The sequence below is a fragment of the Salmo salar genome, chromosome ssa13, assembly GCF_905237065.1.
Source record: "Salmo salar chromosome ssa13, Ssal_v3.1, whole genome shotgun sequence".
NCBI lineage: Eukaryota > Metazoa > Chordata > Actinopteri > Salmoniformes > Salmonidae > Salmo > Salmo salar.
Window position 1 is genome coordinate 35,487,915 of NC_059454.1, and position 19,681 is coordinate 35,507,595.

General features: G+C 42.4%; 2 protein-coding genes across 2 annotated transcripts; both read left to right on the forward strand.

Annotated features, from left to right (window-relative positions):
* The first annotated feature begins 134 nt into the window (after window positions 1–134).
* s38a3 (Sodium-coupled neutral amino acid transporter 3) lies at window positions 135–11,304 on the forward strand. The gene is given in 17 exon segments (NM_001165378.1): window positions 135–287; window positions 3,148–3,265; window positions 4,989–5,129; window positions 5,321–5,405; window positions 5,580–5,695; window positions 6,758–6,831; window positions 7,021–7,113; window positions 7,266–7,347; window positions 7,649–7,731; window positions 7,882–7,940; window positions 8,128–8,286; window positions 8,444–8,523; window positions 8,642–8,742; window positions 8,946–9,070; window positions 9,388–9,532; window positions 9,748–9,851; window positions 9,988–11,304. Coding segments are annotated over 15 exon segments (1,500 nt in total). The 5' UTR covers window positions 135–287; window positions 3,148–3,265; window positions 4,989–5,040; the 3' UTR covers window positions 10,093–11,304.
* A 217-nt stretch (window positions 11,305–11,521) lies between these two features.
* Window positions 11,522–19,660, forward strand: LOC106567248 (wiskott-Aldrich syndrome protein). The gene is made up of 10 exons (XM_014136310.2): window positions 11,522–11,805; window positions 13,411–13,551; window positions 14,099–14,185; window positions 14,326–14,419; window positions 15,834–15,869; window positions 16,096–16,291; window positions 16,510–16,685; window positions 16,811–17,322; window positions 17,432–17,540; window positions 17,693–19,660. Exons 1-10 carry the CDS (start codon window positions 11,698–11,700, stop codon window positions 17,752–17,754), a joined length of 1,521 nt encoding a protein of 506 aa, XP_013991785.1. The 5' UTR covers window positions 11,522–11,697; the 3' UTR covers window positions 17,755–19,660.
* The last annotated feature ends 21 nt before the right edge of the window (window positions 19,661–19,681 follow it).

Here is a 19,681-nt window from a genome sequence, read left to right on the forward strand (position 1 = left end):
CCCTATTACGTACTCCTCATAGTGATGATCGATCTGTTGGTTGTTCTGAGGAACAGATCACGTCAAGTATCTGCTTCTACTCCCGCGCATTTTCTCCCCCCGCTTCTACTTTATCTCTTCTCATGCAGTTCCAAAGAGGACTCCCTGGTTTACCGGCATCATTTGAAACATGATGAGCAGCTGCATTACCTGCAACTGAAGTATTTACAGTATATTGGCCATCCTTCCTTGGTGGGTCCTGACTTTCTGCTCCCGAGGAGACCTGTCTGTTCCAGACCAGTAGAGAGGTGAGTACAATAACATATCCTGCTGTCTACAATCTGACACCATTCCGCTGTCTGCCACGTAGGTCATGAAACGTACAGTACTTTTGCTTTTGAATGTAGCGATAGTAACAACCTTAAAAGTAAGGTTAAAACTAAGACGACATTTTTACTGTAAACTTAGTGTTGAGATTAACTCAAGTTATTCTTTATTTTACATTCAATTTGGCTATAAGTACTGAGATGACATTCTTTCAAACATGCAATGGGAAAAATCATGCATCATTTCATTGAAATAAGAGTCATTCATCTTCATGGCGTGTTAACCAAAATGCAGTTTTAATTGAATACCAGCCATAGTCGTAAGCCTTTCCTGCAGTCAAATTACCAAATCGCCCGTCTAGTGGCCCTCATGGGTGGAATGGTATTCATATTTATCATAATTTCATAATTAATAAACATTATTTCAAACAACCCGCCGAAAGTCCGGTGTTTTCTTTTCGTCAAACGGTTTTGTTATATTTCAGTCTCCTGTGATGTACATAAAGTGTATTATTGGGACGCAAACTCAAAATGTAATACATTTCAACTCTATATCTCACATGGTACAGGCGTCTTCTTTTCTTTAAGCCCATAACCATGTGTGTGAGGTGTACACTTTCGTTTCAAAGTAGATTTGTTTAAGACTACCAAGAAACACTCTGTGTGACCCTGATTTAGCCCACTGCAGTAAAATTAAGAAAGACAGTGGTGACATCACTCACATTTCAGAAGGATAATTTACAATTGTCAAATACTACAAGGGCATAATGTACGTACGTTTCAGTCAATGGAAACTTTTTGTGTTCGCGGTAGCTGTGACCTTCTTCCTTTGTGTCATGGTAGATAAGAACATGTTGATGTTGGTTGGAGGTGGGGGTGCATTCCGAACTCATACACTGCATTCGGAAAGTTTTAAGACCCCTTGACTTTTTACACATTTTGTTACTTTATGCTAAAATGGATTAAATAAATAAAAAAATCCTCATGAATCTGAACACAATACCCCATAATGACAAAACGAAAATAGGTTTTTAGAAATTCTTGCAAATGTATTAAAAATAGAAATACCTTATTTACATAAGTAGTCAGACCCTTTGCTATGAGACTCGAAATTGAGCTCAGGTGCATCCTGTTTCCATTGATCATCCTTGAGATGTTTCTACAACTGGATTGGAGTCCAACTGTGGTAAATTCAATTCATTGGACATGATTTGGAAAGGCACACACCTGTCTATATAAGGTCCCACAGTTGACAGTGCATGTCAGAGCAAAAACCAAACCATGAGGTCGAAGGAATTGTCCGTTGAGCTCCGAGACAGGATTGTTTTGAGGCACAGGTCTGGGGAAGGGTAGCAAAACATTTGTGCAGCATTGAAGGTCCCCAAGAACACAGTTCTAATGGAAGAAGTTTGGAACCACCAAGACTTCCTAGAGCTGGCTGCCCGGCCAAACTAAGCAATCAGGGAGAAGGCCCTTAAGAACCTGATGGTCACTCTGAATGACCTCAGACTGGGTCGAAGGTTCACCTTCCAACATGACAAAAACCCTAAGCACACAGCCAAGACAATGCAGAAGTGGCATCGGGACAAGTCTCTAATGTCCTTGAGTGGCCCAGCTAGAGCCTGGACTTGAAACCGATCAAACATCTCTTGAGAGACCTGAAAATAGCTGTGCAGCGACGCTCCCCATCCAACCTGACAGAGCTTGAGAGGATCTGCAGAGAAGAATGGGAGAAACTTCCCAAATACAGGTGTGCCAAGCTTGTAGCGTCATACCCAAGAAGACTCAAGGCTGTAATCGCTTCCAAAGGTGCTTCAACAAAGTACTGAGTTAAAGGGTCTGATACTTGTGAAATTTCAGTTTTTTTTATACATTTGCTAAAATTGATAAAAACCTGTTTTTGCATTGTCATTATGGGGTATTGTGTGTAGATTGATGAGGAAAAACAACAATTTAATTCATTTTAGAATAAGGCTGTAACATAACAAAATGTGGAAAAAGTCAAGGGGTCTGAATACTTTCTGAATGCACTGTATCTAACTGACTTAGTTTGAACTTTATTAACCAACCAGAAAATAGACATGATCAAACCCATTTTGAACAACTAGTGGCCTACATTTTGTGTCTTTTACTACACATATTTCTATGAGTGTAAACATTAGGCTCAATGAGAGTTGGGATTCTTCCAAGCAGAACCCAATGATTGTTTGACAATTTCCAATTTATTCTGTTCAACGCTGCCTGTCTCTTATGTTGACCTAACTGGTGTCCATCTGTGTTCAGGCACATGACAAAGGTTTAGCGTTTGAAATGTTTACAGTCTTAAAGCAGAAGCACATGTAGGTAACCTTAAATAAAGCACTTACCTCCTAAGCTAATTAAGGTGCTGTGGCCTTGAATCGAGCAGGATGCAACTCTCTCGCTGATCCCATCTACCCAGAATACCTCAATGGCAATGTTAAATAGCCACCCCTAACTACTCATTTTGATAGTCTTACTATGGAGATAGAGAGATGGCTACCCATTATTTTACTGTACTATTAGCTTCCACGTTGTTTCGTAGTTTGGGACCATAAATATGAAAAATATACAGAATGTTTTGCTCACGTCCATCAAGTTAAACATGATCTCTTGAATGCAGACATGTAGCTACCACTAGATTCCATTCACAATCAGACTGTAACTCAATATTAATCTGACCGACAGGTTTAACAAAGGGTTAAAGAGGGGAGGTGTGTTATCAGACTCCTCTCTCTCTCTCTCTCTCTCTCTCTCTCTCTCTCTCTCTCTCTCTCTCTCTCTCAAGCATGTCCTAAGCTCTCTCTCTGTCTCCCTTCCTCAGCCCAAGGAGCTTTAGAGAGGGGAAAAAAGTCCTCAGTGGGTATCAACAACACAGACAGTGGTGGATTGGAAAAAGATCTCCATCCTAAAGGAAACAGAAGTTCCCCTCCACTATCTGGGTAAGTAGCTGTGTGAGTTGTAGTATGTTGTAATAGTGTGTGAGCTGTTGAAACAATGGAAGGCCAACTGTCAATAGAGGCAGTTTTGCATCAGACAAGGGCCATGTGGTGGGAGTCTGAAGCACAGCGCTGCTAATGTGGTGGACTGGGAGGCTCATGACACACTGATGGTCTGTTCTACTCAGGTCTAAAAGTTGACTTAAAGGTTTAGTAAACTGGTAGTATCAGCCACTGTTTTATCAACGTTTCACTTAGACTATATGCTGTATGGTCATATTTTTGCAATAGCTATTTAGAGGAATAAGTTATGAGCTATGTAAGTTAAAGCAACTTTGTTTCATATGTGGTTGTTTTATAGTCCTTGGGGGATTTTAACCCAACGAAGGGTGGTGGCATGCTGTCTTTCCTGACCAAAACTCCTCTAAAACAGAACTGGTAGCAAACTGGTTGAACCACAGCCAGTAAGGTGCTCTGTTTCTGGTGAATAGGGATTTTTCAACGATTAGTAAGGAGTATAGAAAAACATGAGATTCATGTGAAGTGCCTTAGCAGTCAGTCCCCAGGGGTTTGCGGTCAGAGGGCAGCTTGACCCTCAGAGAGAGAAGAGAGTTGAGAGTTTATGGTGTGCGTCTCAAATGGCACCCTATTCCCTACATCGTGCACTACTTTTACCAGAGACATATGGGACCTGCTCAAGTATAGTGCACTATAGGGAATAGGCTCCCGTTTGGGATGCAGCCTAGGGCACCCATGACACAGTGGCACTGAGACTAGGGAGTGTGAACTGGGAACACAGAAACTACTCTCCATGTTTGCTTTGTGTTGCCCAAAGAAGATTAGCACAACATTAAGTCCTTAGACAACATTTGTTATTTAAAGCCTTTCCTGGCACATAAGATTCAAATAGCTTTATATTCCCCCCCCCATGCTTCAACAGTATTTCCCTTCATCCAGGCAATGGGCTTTAAATATTGTGGACTGGCATTGGTTAATTAAGAACATGTGTTTGGTAGTTCTACTGTAGGTCAACACTCTGAGTAGCCCTTCATGCAGCCTTGATTACATTTCTGGATAAAAAGTCTCTTAAGGTCACACAGAGCACAACGCTGTATTATAGAGGAGAAAATAAGGTTATTGAGATTAGCAGAAAATCAATTAACACAAATAATGTTTAGCCTTTTTTCAAGTATTTTTAATATACGTTGTGCATTGTGTTCTCAGTCCAGCGTTTCTCTCCGAACCCAGTGGCCTTTCCTTTACCTAGTCATGTGAAGCCTAGTGACTGCATCCATAGTCAGGAGAGTTTAGGCTAACTCCAGTGTCATCATGACTTTATTCATGTCATTAGGTCTGTCCTGAGGTCAGCTGTTATAGTCATCTCATTACACCAGTACCATGCTTTCCACATTACATCTCTGCTTTCCACAACAGACTTTCTGTCTGGACAACCCAGCAAACGTCTTGTATATTCTAAGCGCCAAATATAGACTGTCAGACAGTTATCCTTCAGGAGTATGTTTAACAAAGTATAGTCCTATCTTATTTAACTTTTAAAGAACACATGGTGTTTAACATGACCTTTATTAGAATTAGTCTAGTGATTGATGGCACCATGTGTAGTCATCAGCATCAGAGTCATGTCTTTAGGAACCCCTTCTAATATTACCGAAGAACAATCTGAGGACGAATTTAAACTTCAACTCGGTGCTCTTTATTTCCATAGGTTGCGTTTGAGACTTGGCTTAGTCCACAGGATCTTCATCCCCAGCACAGCCATGGATGTTGGGAGAGGTATGGAGCTCCAAAAGATGAACGGGCAACATAGCAGGGACCTTGGTTCAGATAAGCTCAATTTAGAAGATGGGTGAGTCTCTTGCTTCACCAGCTACCCTAACACATCAACAGGCTACCTGTCTGCATTTCGTTACTCACAGCAATGCTAACGGACGGGTAATGAATATGAGATTTTGCTACCCGTGGATCTTTGTATACGTGAGTTGTGTCACAGTGGTACCACGGCTTACTTGTTTCTAAATGTGTTTATTTTCTCTCTAGGTTTGACGGGCTGGAGTTCATGGCAGAGCGGGATGAGTTCCTGCCAGGGAAGAGCCCAGGAATAAAGGCACCTCAGTTCACTGATGTGAGTGCTCAGCCTTAGTTCAAAGGTCAAATGTGTGAGCATGAGAAATAAGTCTCTTGTTACTAGTGTAATTACATTGTTACTACACAGGTATAAGAGCAAATGTAAACTAAAACTAGATGTTCTACAGCCCATTCTGTATGTGTGGTTTTTTCCTTTCTTTCCGGACCATAGTTTGAGGGGAAGACGTCATTTGGAATGTCCATCTTTAATCTCAGCAATGCCATCATGGGCAGTGGAATTCTGGGACTAGCGTACGCCATGTCAAACACCGGAATCGTCCTCTTCCTGTAAGTTACCATGCCAACACAACACAGGCCGCGCTAGTCCTCCTTCTTTGGCAATATCACTGTGGTTACTTAAGGTTTGACGTCACATGCAGCCCTACCATGACCTCAGATCAGACAGATCTGAGCTGAAAGGTGTGTGTGTGTGTGTGTGTGTGTGTGTGTGTGTGTGTGTGTGTGTGTGTGTGTGTGTGTGTGTGTGTGTGTGTGTGTGTGTGTGTGTGTGTGTGTGTGTGTGTGTGTGTCCAGGCTATATACCCAATAGGGTTAAAGAATGACACTGGCTGTGATGACACTATGATAAATACACTATCCAGGCCATACCAGACCCAGTGCTCGCCAGCAGATCCATCAACGGAAACATTTGTTTGTTTTACAAGAAAACAGTAGGGCTATTATGGGTGTGACATTCTGGCTATGTGTGTGTGTGTACATTATTGAGAAGTCTGTTGACTGTATAACATGTTCACTTAATGACAAGCGCCCCCCTCTACTAGTCACATGCTTTTTAGATGGGTGGAGCCAAGGATACACACACAAGGTGTGATCCAAGGACACGGTTTAGCCTGATCTGTGTTGTACGTCCGTGTCACCGTTTGTGTGTGTTCGCAGTCGCTTCCTGTGTCTGAGTATGTGGGCTGGACTATCAGTGTGTGTATATTTGTGCTCATACACACACTGCTCTCCTAAATCAGATTTGGGGTTATAAATAGCTTGTAGTGATCAGATCAAAGGCAGGTCTGCCTGGATCAGTCCTGTGTGTCCATTGGGAAGGGGGGGACTGGCAGGCCAGTGACCTGCGTCACAAACAAGTCACACTTGTGATGGCCATTCAAATGGCCTAAGTGTACTGGTGCGGCGAGAGAAATTGTGTCAGCGACAGATTTACTGAGTCATTAGCCTTAACTCCGCCCGTTAAGCTGTCTGGAACCGCGAGACTACTGAGGCATTGATGAGGCGCTGCCAAATGGAGTACTGATATGTTGATTTAGCTAGTTAGACTAGTTACAGAGCTTTATCCTGTTACGAGACCAGTGTTATGATTAATGTGTGTTTTTGTTTCAGTATCCTGTTGCTATGCATTGCCATTTTGTCAGCCTATTCCATCCACCTCCTCCTGAGAAGTGCAGGAGTTGTAGGTAAGATGCTGGTATTTCACCAAGATACCTATCTCTTTACTAAAACCAAGAACATTTGTAGTATAGCCTACCATTACTTAAGATGTCCAAGGAACCAGAGTACGTGGCTGAAAGGATGTTATGGTTCGCGTGAAAGCAACAACCACAGAGACAATATTAACACGCGTGTGTGTGTGTGTGTTCTCTCAGGCATACGTGCCTATGAGCAGCTAGGGCACCGTGCTTTTGGACAATCAGGCAAAGTGTTGGCTGGCTCCATCATCACCATGCACAACATCGGAGGTACAGTACCGTGACCGTCAAGCCATGATTGGCTTATGTTATTATATGTAAGCCCCGTGAATGTACCCGCTTAAGTGCAAGTACAAGTGTCGTTGAAAATGCTTCCGTCATAGCGTGTGTGTAAACGCGTTTTTGTTTTCCATTTCCCGTAGCGATGTCCAGCTACCTCTTCATTGTGAAGTCTGAGCTCCCGTTGGTCATGCAGGCCTTTCTGGGCCTGAAGGAAAATACTGGGTAAGTGTCTCTAGAGGGCAGTTGTTAGTGTTATTTCATCACGTCGGCTAGTTAACAGGGCCTTTAAAGTGTTATTTCATCACGTCGGCTAGTTAACAGGGCCTTTAAAGTGTTATTTCATCACGTCGGCTAGTTAACAGGGCCTTTAAAGTGTTATTTCATCACGTCGGCTAGTTAACAGGGCCTTTAAAGTGTTATTTCATCACGACGGCTAGTTAACAGGGCCTTTAAAGTGTTATTTGATGGATTGACGTGACAGTTGGCCTGTTCTTTGTTGTCTAATGTCCCTGCTGTCGGTCAGAGAGTGGTACTTGGATGGAAAGTACCTGATCATCATCGTAAGCGTCATCATCGTCTTTCCACTCTCACTCATGCGACATCTTGGTATGTTTCCTCAATCACTCGTTTTTTTTGCTCTCTCCGTTTTTCATATTTCGTACTTCTTGTAACATGCTAGCAATGATAAGGATATGTGGACAGAGTGACATGACATGGCTCTATTTAACACACAGTGTTCTTGTCATTACTTCACAGGGTACCTGGGCTACACCAGTGGCTTCTCGCTCTCCTGTATGGTTTTCTTCCTCATCTCCGTGAGTCTTCTTTGCCATCAACCTTCTAACCAATCTCCCAACCAACTGAGCAATACATAGCCTGGTCCCAGATCTGTTTGTGCTGTCAACGACCATACAAGTTGGCTATACAGCACAAACAGACCTGGGACCAGGCTAGTCAGTACGTCAGTGCTTGACTAAACAGTCAGTTGGTCCCTCCCACTAGGTGATCTATAAGAAGTTCAACATCCCATGTCCACTGGAGAACATATCCAGTCATGGTAACCACTTAGTGTCCGTCCTGGAGGAGAGTCACGATAACCACTCATTTGTCTCCTCTGATGTGGACTTCTGTGAAGCACAGTCCTTCACCATCAACATGAAGGTTAGAGAGGAAAACTAGTTTCAAATGAAATGAGATAATGGTATACAGTATGGAGTTAAGGACTTGTTGTGGCAATATGTGTTTATTATACTCCAATGAGCTGCAAGTTCTGTTTGTAGTTTTTAACCATTTAATTCATGGTATGTTTTGTTTTCAGACAGCATATACCATCCCCATCCTGGCTTTCGCTTTTGTCTGCCATCCTGAGGTGCTTCCCATCTACACAGAGTTACGAGAGTAAGTCATGACTTGACACAATTCCGATTAGAGATGCAACACATGTCCACGTGGTTCACACACATACAGTTACTGCCAAATTCAGCTACTAATCGATCTCTGTGCACTTTGACCTTAGCGCCACCAAGAAACGCATGCAGAAGGTTGCCAACATCTCCATTCTGGCCATGTTCGTCATGTATGGGCTAACCGCTATCTTCGGTTACCTCACCTTCTTTGGTAAGACACTGCTCCTGAAGCGATGAGAATAATGAAGTACTTATTATGTTCAGACTGTTCACTCATCTTGTTACCGTGTTGCTACCATTTGAGAAGTCAGGAATTGGAGAAGTGGTAAATGAACTTCTCTTTATAGTTAAGACCTTTTCAAAGCATCTGTGTCTGGAAGTATGAATACCATTCTCGGTTTCTCTGTGTTTTAGGTGGAGTAGATACCGAGCTCCTTCATACATACATTAAAGTGGACCCATTGGACACACTGATCCTGTGTGTGCGTATGGCTGTGCTGGTTGCTGTTACCCTTACTGTTCCTGTGGTACTCTTTCCGGTGAGACTCAAATCTATCATGCAGCCCTGAACCGTATCAGTGCTGGCTTGTGTTTATGTATTCTCATATTGGCTTGAAGGGCCCAGTAATGTTACTTTAATTCCTCTTTATTCCAAATTAAGCACTGCAGTATGAGGATAATTAAGCTCTTGACCCCGCAAGACCCCCCCCCTGCTAGGTCGCTAATTGGCGAACAGGTTTCAAGAACGTATTTGACCTGCTCCTCCTGAGACATAGTCTGCGTCACCAATGGACACAGCTGTGGCGTGTGATGTAGGCCTGGTGACACCTCTCTGTCCCTCCCTCCCCCCCTGCAGATCCGCAGGGCCCTGCTGCAGCTGCTGTTCCCTGAGAAGCCCTTCCACTGGGCTCACCACATCTCCATCGCCGTGTGTCTCCTCATCATCGTCAACCTATTGGTCATCTTCGTGCCCACCATTCGAGACATCTTCGGCATCATTGGTAAGTGAGCAGAGACGGAGACATGTAAAATGACTGGCTGTGGTTTCAGTGCAAACCCAGTTAAGATTCACAGACTACTGTTATCCAAAGTAGAAACTAAAATGAGTACTACTTTAATGGCCTCTCATAGTTTTGTTCCTATTGAAAATGTTAACATTCGACCTCTTCACCTCTACATCCCTCCTTTCCTCCACCTTTTCCCCTTCTCACCCTAGGGGCGACCTCTGCACCCAGCCTGATCTTCATCCTCCCGGGAATCTTCTACATCAGGATTGTTCCTGAAGAAACGGAGCCTTTAAAATCCATACCAAAGATTATGGTAAAACCTCAATCCGTTGTCTCATCTTGTTTAGCGATGTAGCAGTAAATAGTCTTCAGTAATTACAGTCAAGCTTATTAATCAATGTCTGAGAATTCGCTCTCATCCCTCTCTTTTTGCCTCGCTCTCTCTGCAGGCTGCCTGTTTTGCTGCGTTAGGCTTCGTCTTCATGGTGATGAGTACGTCATTCATCATCCTTGATTGGGTGTCCGGAGAGTCTCGGAGTGGAGGCGGGCACTAGCAACAGACCATAATAAAAAGTAATACCAGCAAAATGCCAACCAAATCTATCCCAAACATCAAATACCCACGACGTGCCCATTATTTAACCATAGCCAAACGAGAGGACCTTGGCTGGACATGGAAAAGAATATATCATTACAATTCCCCCACAAGATGGCATTATGTTCTATGTGGTGGTAGGTCTTGTACGGGGTGGGAAACAGAACCAGCAACCCAAAAGCAACAGCTCTGAGGTGACACACGTTGTGGTTTGCTTTTAGTATGTTGTTTTGAGGCACTAATAAAGTTGTCGCAGAGACAACAGGTTCTGAGGGTAATGATAGCATATGTTAGAAGTATACCAATGAATGGCTTCATCATTACCCTCCTTATCTACCTCCCTTGAATTTTTAATGAGATATTTTTACACGTAAAGAAATGAAATGGATCTATTATTATTTTTTTCTTTATGGGAAGTTTTTATTTTCAAACAAGATTGTACAGTATGTTATGTAATTTTCTCTATGATTGTCATTTATAAATCAAGGAATATGTGTTATTTTTAATCAAATCCAGAATTTGTACTGTGTTTTTGCCCTGTGCCCATACATATTGCTAGGTGTATTGACTCTAGAGTATCCTAAGGTTTGATCATTCCTGTTAGTTTTTTTCCCATGGTACCAAGCTCATGTTAGCATAACACAGTCAGACATTTTCCTATAAGTGCAGCTATCAGCCGTGATAATTACCGAAGGGATGACCCTCCCAATTCTTCATGACTGATTGATTTAAAAACGTTTATGTGAACTTTATATTATATCCAGCAACTTTAAATGGATATTTAAAACTTTTATATTGTTTGGTTTTTTTATCTGTCATGTGGTACATACCAGAAAATATATGAAATTTAGTCAAGTCAACATGGAATGCAAATGATTAGGGGCAGAGAGGGCTGTTGGTGTGATCTTACAAACAAATGTCCACTCAACACAAACTCAATACTGACCTCCCTGTCACTAGTCAGTCAGAGAGCAGAAGTAGTATGATGTCATCTGCTATCTTTGGACTTGGCTTTTCTGAGTAAGTCTGAGAAATTCTGAATAGGGGAGTCCTGTATAAAGATGTGATCAATTGAACTTTTAAGAGAGCATGGAGACTGTCTTTATTTGGTCTTTTAAAAATGGAGTTATTCGTCCAATTAAGTTTAATGTAATTAAATGTTTTGAATCTGGTTTGTTCTCTTTTATAATATCTGTCACGTTACTGTGTGGTCTAAGCAGAGTAAACTGAGTGCCTGAGAAGAGTTTGACGTTTTAAGAAAAGAAACAATGACTAACTAAAACCTAAAAGAGACTTCTTAGTCAGACCATGAAATAGAAGCATCGCCATTCAACCGTGATCATCATCGTGGGCGAGATAAAAGGGGGGGTGGACTGTAATTGTCCATTTCCTGCTTTGAGTCTTTGTGTGCATATAACACATTGTAGAAGGCAGAAGAGAAACTGCCTGCGTCATTTCAACTTGGTATTAACTTACAGTCAGTGCCTGTTTGAGGAAGAGGACAGCCAGGCACATCAATGATCAGCTCCTCTTTGGTACTAAGTGGATATTCTGAGAGGGAACTATGAGTCTGGGACCTAAGTCTAAAGGAGTTCAGGGGTACAGTCCCAGCGCTCTGCTGAGCCCACAGGAGAATGAGAGGCTGGGGGACCTCCTGGGGAGGAGGTGTGCTGTAAGTACTTCCTGGGAATCAAGGAGGGAGGGGATGATTGGTATATTTGGTTGATGTTTGGTATGTAGGAAGCTATCTGGTTGAATGATTGGTACTAGGAAACTGGATGGTTGGTGTGTAGGAAGCTATCTGGTTGAATGATTGGTACTAGGAAACTGGATGTTTGGTATGTAGGAAGGTATCTGGTTGAATGATTGGTACTAGGAAACTGGATGTTTGGTATGTAGGAAGCTATCTGGTTGAATGATTGGTACTAGGAAACTGGATGGTTGGTGTGTAGGAAGCTATCTGGTTGAATGATTGGTACTAGGAAACTGGATGGTTGGTATGTAGGAAGCTATCTGGTTGAATGATTGGTACTAGGAAACTGGATGGTTGGTGTGTAGGAAGCTATCTGGTTGAATGATTGGTACTAGGAAACTGGATGGTTGGTGTTTGGATGGCTGGTATGTAGGAAACAATATGACTGGTGTTTGAGTGTTTGGTATGTAGGAGAGTGTTTGGGTGTTTGGTATAGGAAACTATATGGTTGGTGTGCTACTGCAGATTGGTGTGGGGTTATGAGTGTACTTTAAAGGCACGGACACACCGGTAGCGTTTGCCAGCCAAGAGTACTTAGCGAGAGAATATGTATCAACTTTAAATACAGGTTATGATATATCTGTGAATTCTAACGTTTTATCAATTTCCCTGTGTGTCAATTTCCCCAGGCCGTGGACAGAAAATGTTTTTACATCTTCTTTGTATACAGTAAGATATGATTGGGCAGTCTTCTGGTCGCCAGTGGTTCAGCCTCATCCTTATTGTTTATCTTTTTCAGGGACTGAATGAACCATCCGTACTGTTGCTCTGCTACGTTTTATATAGTGCATTGGCAATGGCATTTAATGTAAAATGGACATTTGGTAACTTTAAAAGTAATCTATTGTTAGAAATTCAAACAATTAAATTACATTTTGCATGTACACCAAGAGTCTCTACGCAATGACTTTAAAACAGACATGAGTGAATTACAGGAAATGCTGGTGTAAACCACTTCCTCTGGTAATAGAATCAGAGGCACCAGTTAAACTCAGTCACATATGAGTATGTGCAGTCTGCTTTTTTTTCTCACATTCCAACTTCCTGGTTTCTGAGGTAGGCCCAAGCCTGCAGTGGTAGCTGATCATTTTAACAAAACACAAGATCTAAAAAGTCCTACTACAGAAAATGTGATGACATTAATGGGGCAGGTGTTTGCTCTGGCAACTACCCAATAACTTTCCGAACCACAACAGAGTACCAAGCAGCAGATTGTAAGCGCGTATCACGGGGAACTTGGCTCTGTATAGTCAACTCCTGATAAATGCAATGAGTTACAATTGTCCTAAATGTTTGCTCTTAACCTGAGCACAGCCTGTCCAGAGTAAAATCATCTATAGTCAGTATTTGAATTGCACTTTTCCGATGTGCACTTATCAGGAGCCAACATATAAACTAATTCCATACCGTGTGTGTGTGTGTGTGTGTGTGTGTGTGTGTGTGTGTGTGTGTGTGTGTGTGTGTGTGTGTGTGTGTGTGTGTGTGTGTGTGTGTGTGTGTGTGTGTGTGTGTGTGTATGTGTAGTCCCTGGCAACGGCTGTGGTGCAGCTGTATATGGCCCTGCCACATAGTCCCACCTGCTGGAGCCTGCAGCACACTGGGGTGGCCTGCTTCACCAAGGACAACCCTCGTCGCTCCTACTTCATACGCCTCTTCGATGTCAAGGTAACAAGAATATGTAATGTCAGCTATAATGATGGAGAATGTCAATCAATCATATTTCTTTATAAAGCCATTTTTACATTAGCAGTTTAACCCAGTCTAGATAAGGATCCTTTGTTGATCCGCTGTTGAGTTTACCATGAGCGGACAGCCTGAAGGATCAGTTGTAATATTGTCCACTGTTGAGTTTACCATGAGCTGAGAGCCTGAAGGATCAGTTGTAATATTGTCCGCTGTTGAGTTTACCATGAGCTGAGAGCCTGAAGGATCAGTTGTAATATTGTCCACTGTTGAGTTTACCATGAGCTGAGAGCCTGAAGGATCAGTTGTAATATTGTCCGCTGTTGAGTTTACCATGAGCTGAGAGCCTGAAGGATCAGCTGTAATATTGTCCACTGTTGAGTTTACCATGAGCTGAGAGGATGAAGGATCAGTTGTAATATTGTCCACTGTTGAGTTTACCATGAGCTGAGAGCCTGAAGGATCAGTTGTAATATTGTCCACTGTCCATTTAAGCTACAGTTATGCTGACAGTTGTTTTTTCCCCCAGAAAGGACAGCTGACCTGGGAGCAGGAGCTCTATAACCAAATGGTCTACCACAGCCCCCGACCCTTCTTCCACGTATTTGCTGCAGATGTAAGCAAAACATGAATATGCCCTGGATACTCATGATGATGGCTTGACTGTAAATCCAAAGTTGAGTGATTGTCCATTTGTATTTCTCATTCTGCAAATGTATGCCAAGATATGTCAAAGTTCACTCCAATACAATGCAGGACTGCCAAGTGGGGCTGAACTTTGTGAATGAACAAGAGTCTGAAACATTCCTATGTGCAGTGGAAGACAAGATAAACCAGAGAAACCGTCAAGGTCAGGTCATTTGTTGTAGGATCCAGGACAGAAACATTGTGTTGTGTTATTTGGTAGTCAATGGTTGTTGTTTGTGGTTGTTGTTTGTCATATTTGAACTAATATACACTACTGTTCAAAGTTTGGGGTCACGTAGAAATGTCCTTGTTTTTGAAAGAGAAGCACATTTTTTGTCCATTAAAATAACATCAAATTGATCAGAAATACAGTGTAGACATTGTTAATGTTGTAAATGACTATTGTAGCTGGAAACGGCAGATTTATTATGGAATATCTACATAGGCGTACAGAGGCCAATTATCAGCAAACATCACTCCTGTGTTCCAATGGCACGTTGTGTTAGCTACTCCAAGTTTATCATTTTAAAAGGCTAATTGATCATTAGAAAACCCTTTTGCAGTTATGTTAACACAGCTGAAAACTGTTGTTCTGATTAAAGAAGCAATACAACTGGCTTTCTTTAGACTAGTTGAGTGTTTGGAGCATCAGCATTTGTGGGTTCGATTACAGGCTCAAAATGGCCAGAAACAAAGACTTTCTTCTGAAACTTGTCAGTATATTCTTCTTCTGAGAAATGAAGGCTATTCCATGCGAGAAATTGCCAAGAAACTGAAGATCTCGTACAACGCTGTGTGCTACTCCCTTCACAGAACAGCATAAACTGGCTCTAACCAGAATAGAAAGAGGAGTGGGAGGCCCCGGTGCACAACTGAGCAAGAGGACAAGTACATTAGAGTGTCTAGTTTGAGAAACAGACACCTCACAAGTCCTCAACTGGCAGCTTCATTAAATAGTACCCGCAAAACACCAGTCTCAACGTCAACAGTGAAGAGGCGACTCCGGGATGCTGGCCTTCTAGGCAGAGTTCCTCTGTCCAGTATCTGTGTTCTTTTGCCCATCTTAATCTTCTCTTTTTATTGGCCAGTCTGAGATATGTCTTTTTCTTTGCAACTCTGCCTAGAAGGCCAGCATCCCAGTGTCGCCTCTTCACTGTTGATGTTGAGACTGGTGTTTTAGCTAACACAACGTGCCATTGGAACACAGGAGTGATGGTTGCTGGTAATGGGCCTCTGTACGCCTATGTAGATATTCCATAAACAATCTGCCGTTTCCAGCTACAATAGTCATTTACAACATTAACAATGTCTACACTGTATTTCTGATCAATTGTATGGTATTTTAATGGACAATATTTTTTCATTTTCTTTCAAAAACAAGGACATTTCTAAGTGACCCCAAATTTTTGAACAGTAGTGTATCTCTGATACTGGAAAACAGAACAAATATTGTAAGGTGTGGTTCCATAGTGGTTAGCTGTGGCTTTTTAAAGGAAAACGTTGTGGTGGAGATGAGAAGACATTACCTAAACTGACATCCTCTCGTTTCCTGTTCCCTTCTTTTCTCCTTCTCACAGTCTCAGAGAAGAAGCAGCGCCCCCTGCCTTCCAATGGTAAGCCTGACATACTAATACCACAGACATTTTGATGCGGGTGTCTGAAGTAATCACTAAAGAATCCTTTTCCTTTTCTTAATATGTGTGTTTTACTTACAAACAGAGGTAAAGGCGAGTATCCCTTATCCCATTGTACGTGTTATACCCCAGGCACTAATACTAACTGACCCAATATGTAAACATGCAATGTGTTTCATACATGTACACGTCAATTGTAATCCAGGACCTGGGAGTCCCGCTTCTCCCTCTGTGGCAACCATGGACATCCAGAACCCAGACATCCAGGCTTCACGCTACCGCTCCGTCACACCTGTGCCTGCTCCTGCCTTTGTCAGTAGGGGGAAAAAGGACAAGAAGAAGGACAAGAAGAAGGGCAGTAAACTCTCCAAAGCAGACATTGGAGCACCCAGTGGGTTTACGTGAGTGGATACTAAGCACACACTTATAAGCAGGTGGTAAAATAAAGCCTTCATAAGCTATCACAACACATGTAGTTACATGACACCTATCATCAAATTGTCTGTGCTCAATTTGTTTAATTTACAAACCAGGATAGAATCCAAGCTTGCCACTCATACCTTTCTAAGGTACTCACTCAGGTGTATGTTCCTCTCCTTCTCTCTCCTCTCCTCCTCAGACACGTGAGTCATGTGGGCTGGGATCCCAATAACCTGGACCCTGACCTGAAGAAGCTGTTGTCCTGTGCTGGGATCAGTGAGGCTGAGCTGAAGGATGAGGAGACCTCCCAACTCATCCAACAAGTCATCGAGAACTCAGGCGGCATGGAAGCAGTCAAAAAGGCCATGCACACTGGTGCGTGTCATTCTGAGTGTCTGTCTCCTGGTCTAGAGTTACCAACTTCCTCACTTTTTAGAACTAACTGTAAATCTCTTTTTGTAATCCAATAAATTGCCATTTTTTCATCCCATGGAGTATAGATCCTGGGCATCCTCACCCTCCGCCTGGTAGACAGGGTTCTCTACCTCCCGTACCAGGCAGCTGTTCCTCCTCTCCTGCCCCCACTCCTCCACGGGGGGGTCGCACTGGCCCCCTGCCCACTCCCCCAGGACAGCCAGGGCGAGGCCCACCCCACTCCCATCCCCCTCCATCCCGTGGAGCCCTGCCAACTCCACCCCCCTCAACCGGCCGAGGCGGACTCCCACCCCCTCCACCCTCTGTGTCCTATACTTCTCCTCCCCCTCCCCCTCCCCCTGGCCACCAGCGCTCCATGCCTGACCCTCATCCACCTGCTCCATCCGCCCCCAGCCGAGGAGGCCCAGCGCCTCCTCCACCTCCTCCCCCGCCTCCCCCATCCCAGAGCTCTGGAGACTTTCCTCCTCGCCCCTGGAAAGGTCCCCCACCACCTGCTCCTGCATCTACAGGAGGATGTGAAGAAGGTGGTAGAGGAGCTCTGCTGGATCAGATCCGTCTGGGGAGGAAGCTCAAAAACGTGAACTAAACTTTGTTATTCAAATGCAGAAATTGTCTTTGTCAATGAGAGTGAAGTCTATATATTTCAGTTTACATGATCATTGACCTTTGACCTTTGTGTGTCCCAGGTCACAGACAGTCCTGAGTCACCTCCACCTGCCGAGACAGACTCAGAGGGCATCGTAGGAGCTCTGATGATGGTCATGCAGAAGAGGAGTAAAGTCATCCACTCCTCTGGTAAACACTTTCTCATCCTAATCTATCATTCATTCATTCATGTATTATATTCCATCTACAAATGTGTAAAATAAACCAAATGCATTGTGGTTCGTCCTCATGAATCTAAAAATAAATGGCAGAATAACAGACATAACTCTCTTCTGTTTCAGATGAAGGTGAAGACGAAGGAGGTTATGATGATGAAGATGACGATGAGTGGGACGACTTATAAGTGCATTCCATCCTGTATTATTTTCCACTCTGTAACCATGGACTCAACAGTCTGTTTGATCCAGTTAATCTCTTTTGTGTTGGTGTTTTTGTATCAGTTGCTGACTGGAAGGTGACTCACAAAGATTTACATCAGAAGAATGCTACAGATAAGGATTGTGTGAAAGTCCCAAATGTGAGAGAAATCAACAGAACGTAAGACAGAGAAAGGATTGATGGATCACATATCTTTATATTTGTCGTTCAAACGTTTCCAGTGTAGGACTCATGCTGAGTATGTACAACACATTACAGTATGTTACCGTACAACACATTACAGTATGTTACCGTACTACACATTACAGTATGTTACCGTACAACACATTACAGTATGTTACCGTACTACACATTACAGTATGTTACCGTACTACACATTACAGTATGTTACCGTACTACACATTACAGTATGTTGCTGTACTACACATTACAGTATGTTGCTGTACAACACATTACAGTATGTTACCGTACTACACATTACAGTATGTTGCCGTACAACACATTACAGTATGTTGCCGTACTACACATTACAGTATGTTACCGTACTACACATTACAGTATGTTGCCGTACTACACATTACAGTATGTTGCCGTACTACACATTACAGTATGTTGCCGTACTACACATTACAGTATGTTACCGTACTACACATTACAGTATGTTGCTGTACTACACATTACAGTATGTTGCTGTACAACACATTACAGTATGTTACCGTACTACACATTACAGTATGTTGCCGTACTACACATTACAGTATGTTACCGTACTACACATTACAGTATGTTGCTGTACTACACATTACAGTATGTTGCTGTACAACACATTACAGTATGTGGCTGTACTACACATTACAGTATGTTGCCGTACTACACATTACAGTATGTTGCCATACTACAATTACAGTATGTTACCGTACTACACATTACAGTATGTTGCCGTACTACACATTACAGTATGTTGCCGTACTACACATTACAGTATGTTGCCGTACTACACATTACAGTATGTTGCCGTACTACACATTACAGTATGTTACCGTACTACACATTACAGTATGTTGCTGTACTACACATTACAGTATGTTACCGTACTACACATTACAGTATGTTGCCGTACTACACATTACAGTATGTTGCCGTACTACACATTACAGTATGTTACCGTACTACACATTACAGTATGTTGCCGTACTACACATTACAGTATGTTACCGTACTACACATTACAGTATGTTACCGTACTACACATTACAGTATGTTACCGTACTACACATTACAGTATGTTGCCGTACTACACATTACAGTATGTTGCCGTACTACACATTACAGTATGTTACCGTACTACACATTACAGTATGTTGCTCAATATCATTAGAAAATATGGTGAGGTCTTCTTCACAGTCTTCTTTATACCTGTTCCGATTAAAAGTGACAATTTCATATTGCTGGAATGTAGTATTATAATGTAATACAAAGATTATGCACACACAGGATTTACCATCTTATTCTTCTACATGTAGATATTATCTGTTTTGTTGAAAGATCCCTCAATTCCCTTTCAATCCACCACCGTCCACGCACACAATTCAAAGAATACTGTATAGTTATGAGTCCTCAAACAAACATAGGTCACAAAGGTGTTAGAGAGAACAAGAGAGTCACCACAATTACAATATCACATATGGTATTAGTAGACAAATACATACATACATGTACATCACACCAAAACATTATCGCTCAACATTGAACAGCAAAATGTACACATTTCCAACCGACTAAAGCGTGCAAAGGCAAATGTTTATCAATTGTTTTATATCATAATCATTAAACATTAATAAACCATGGATCTATTTTGATCCTAAAATATATACACGTATCGATATATTACA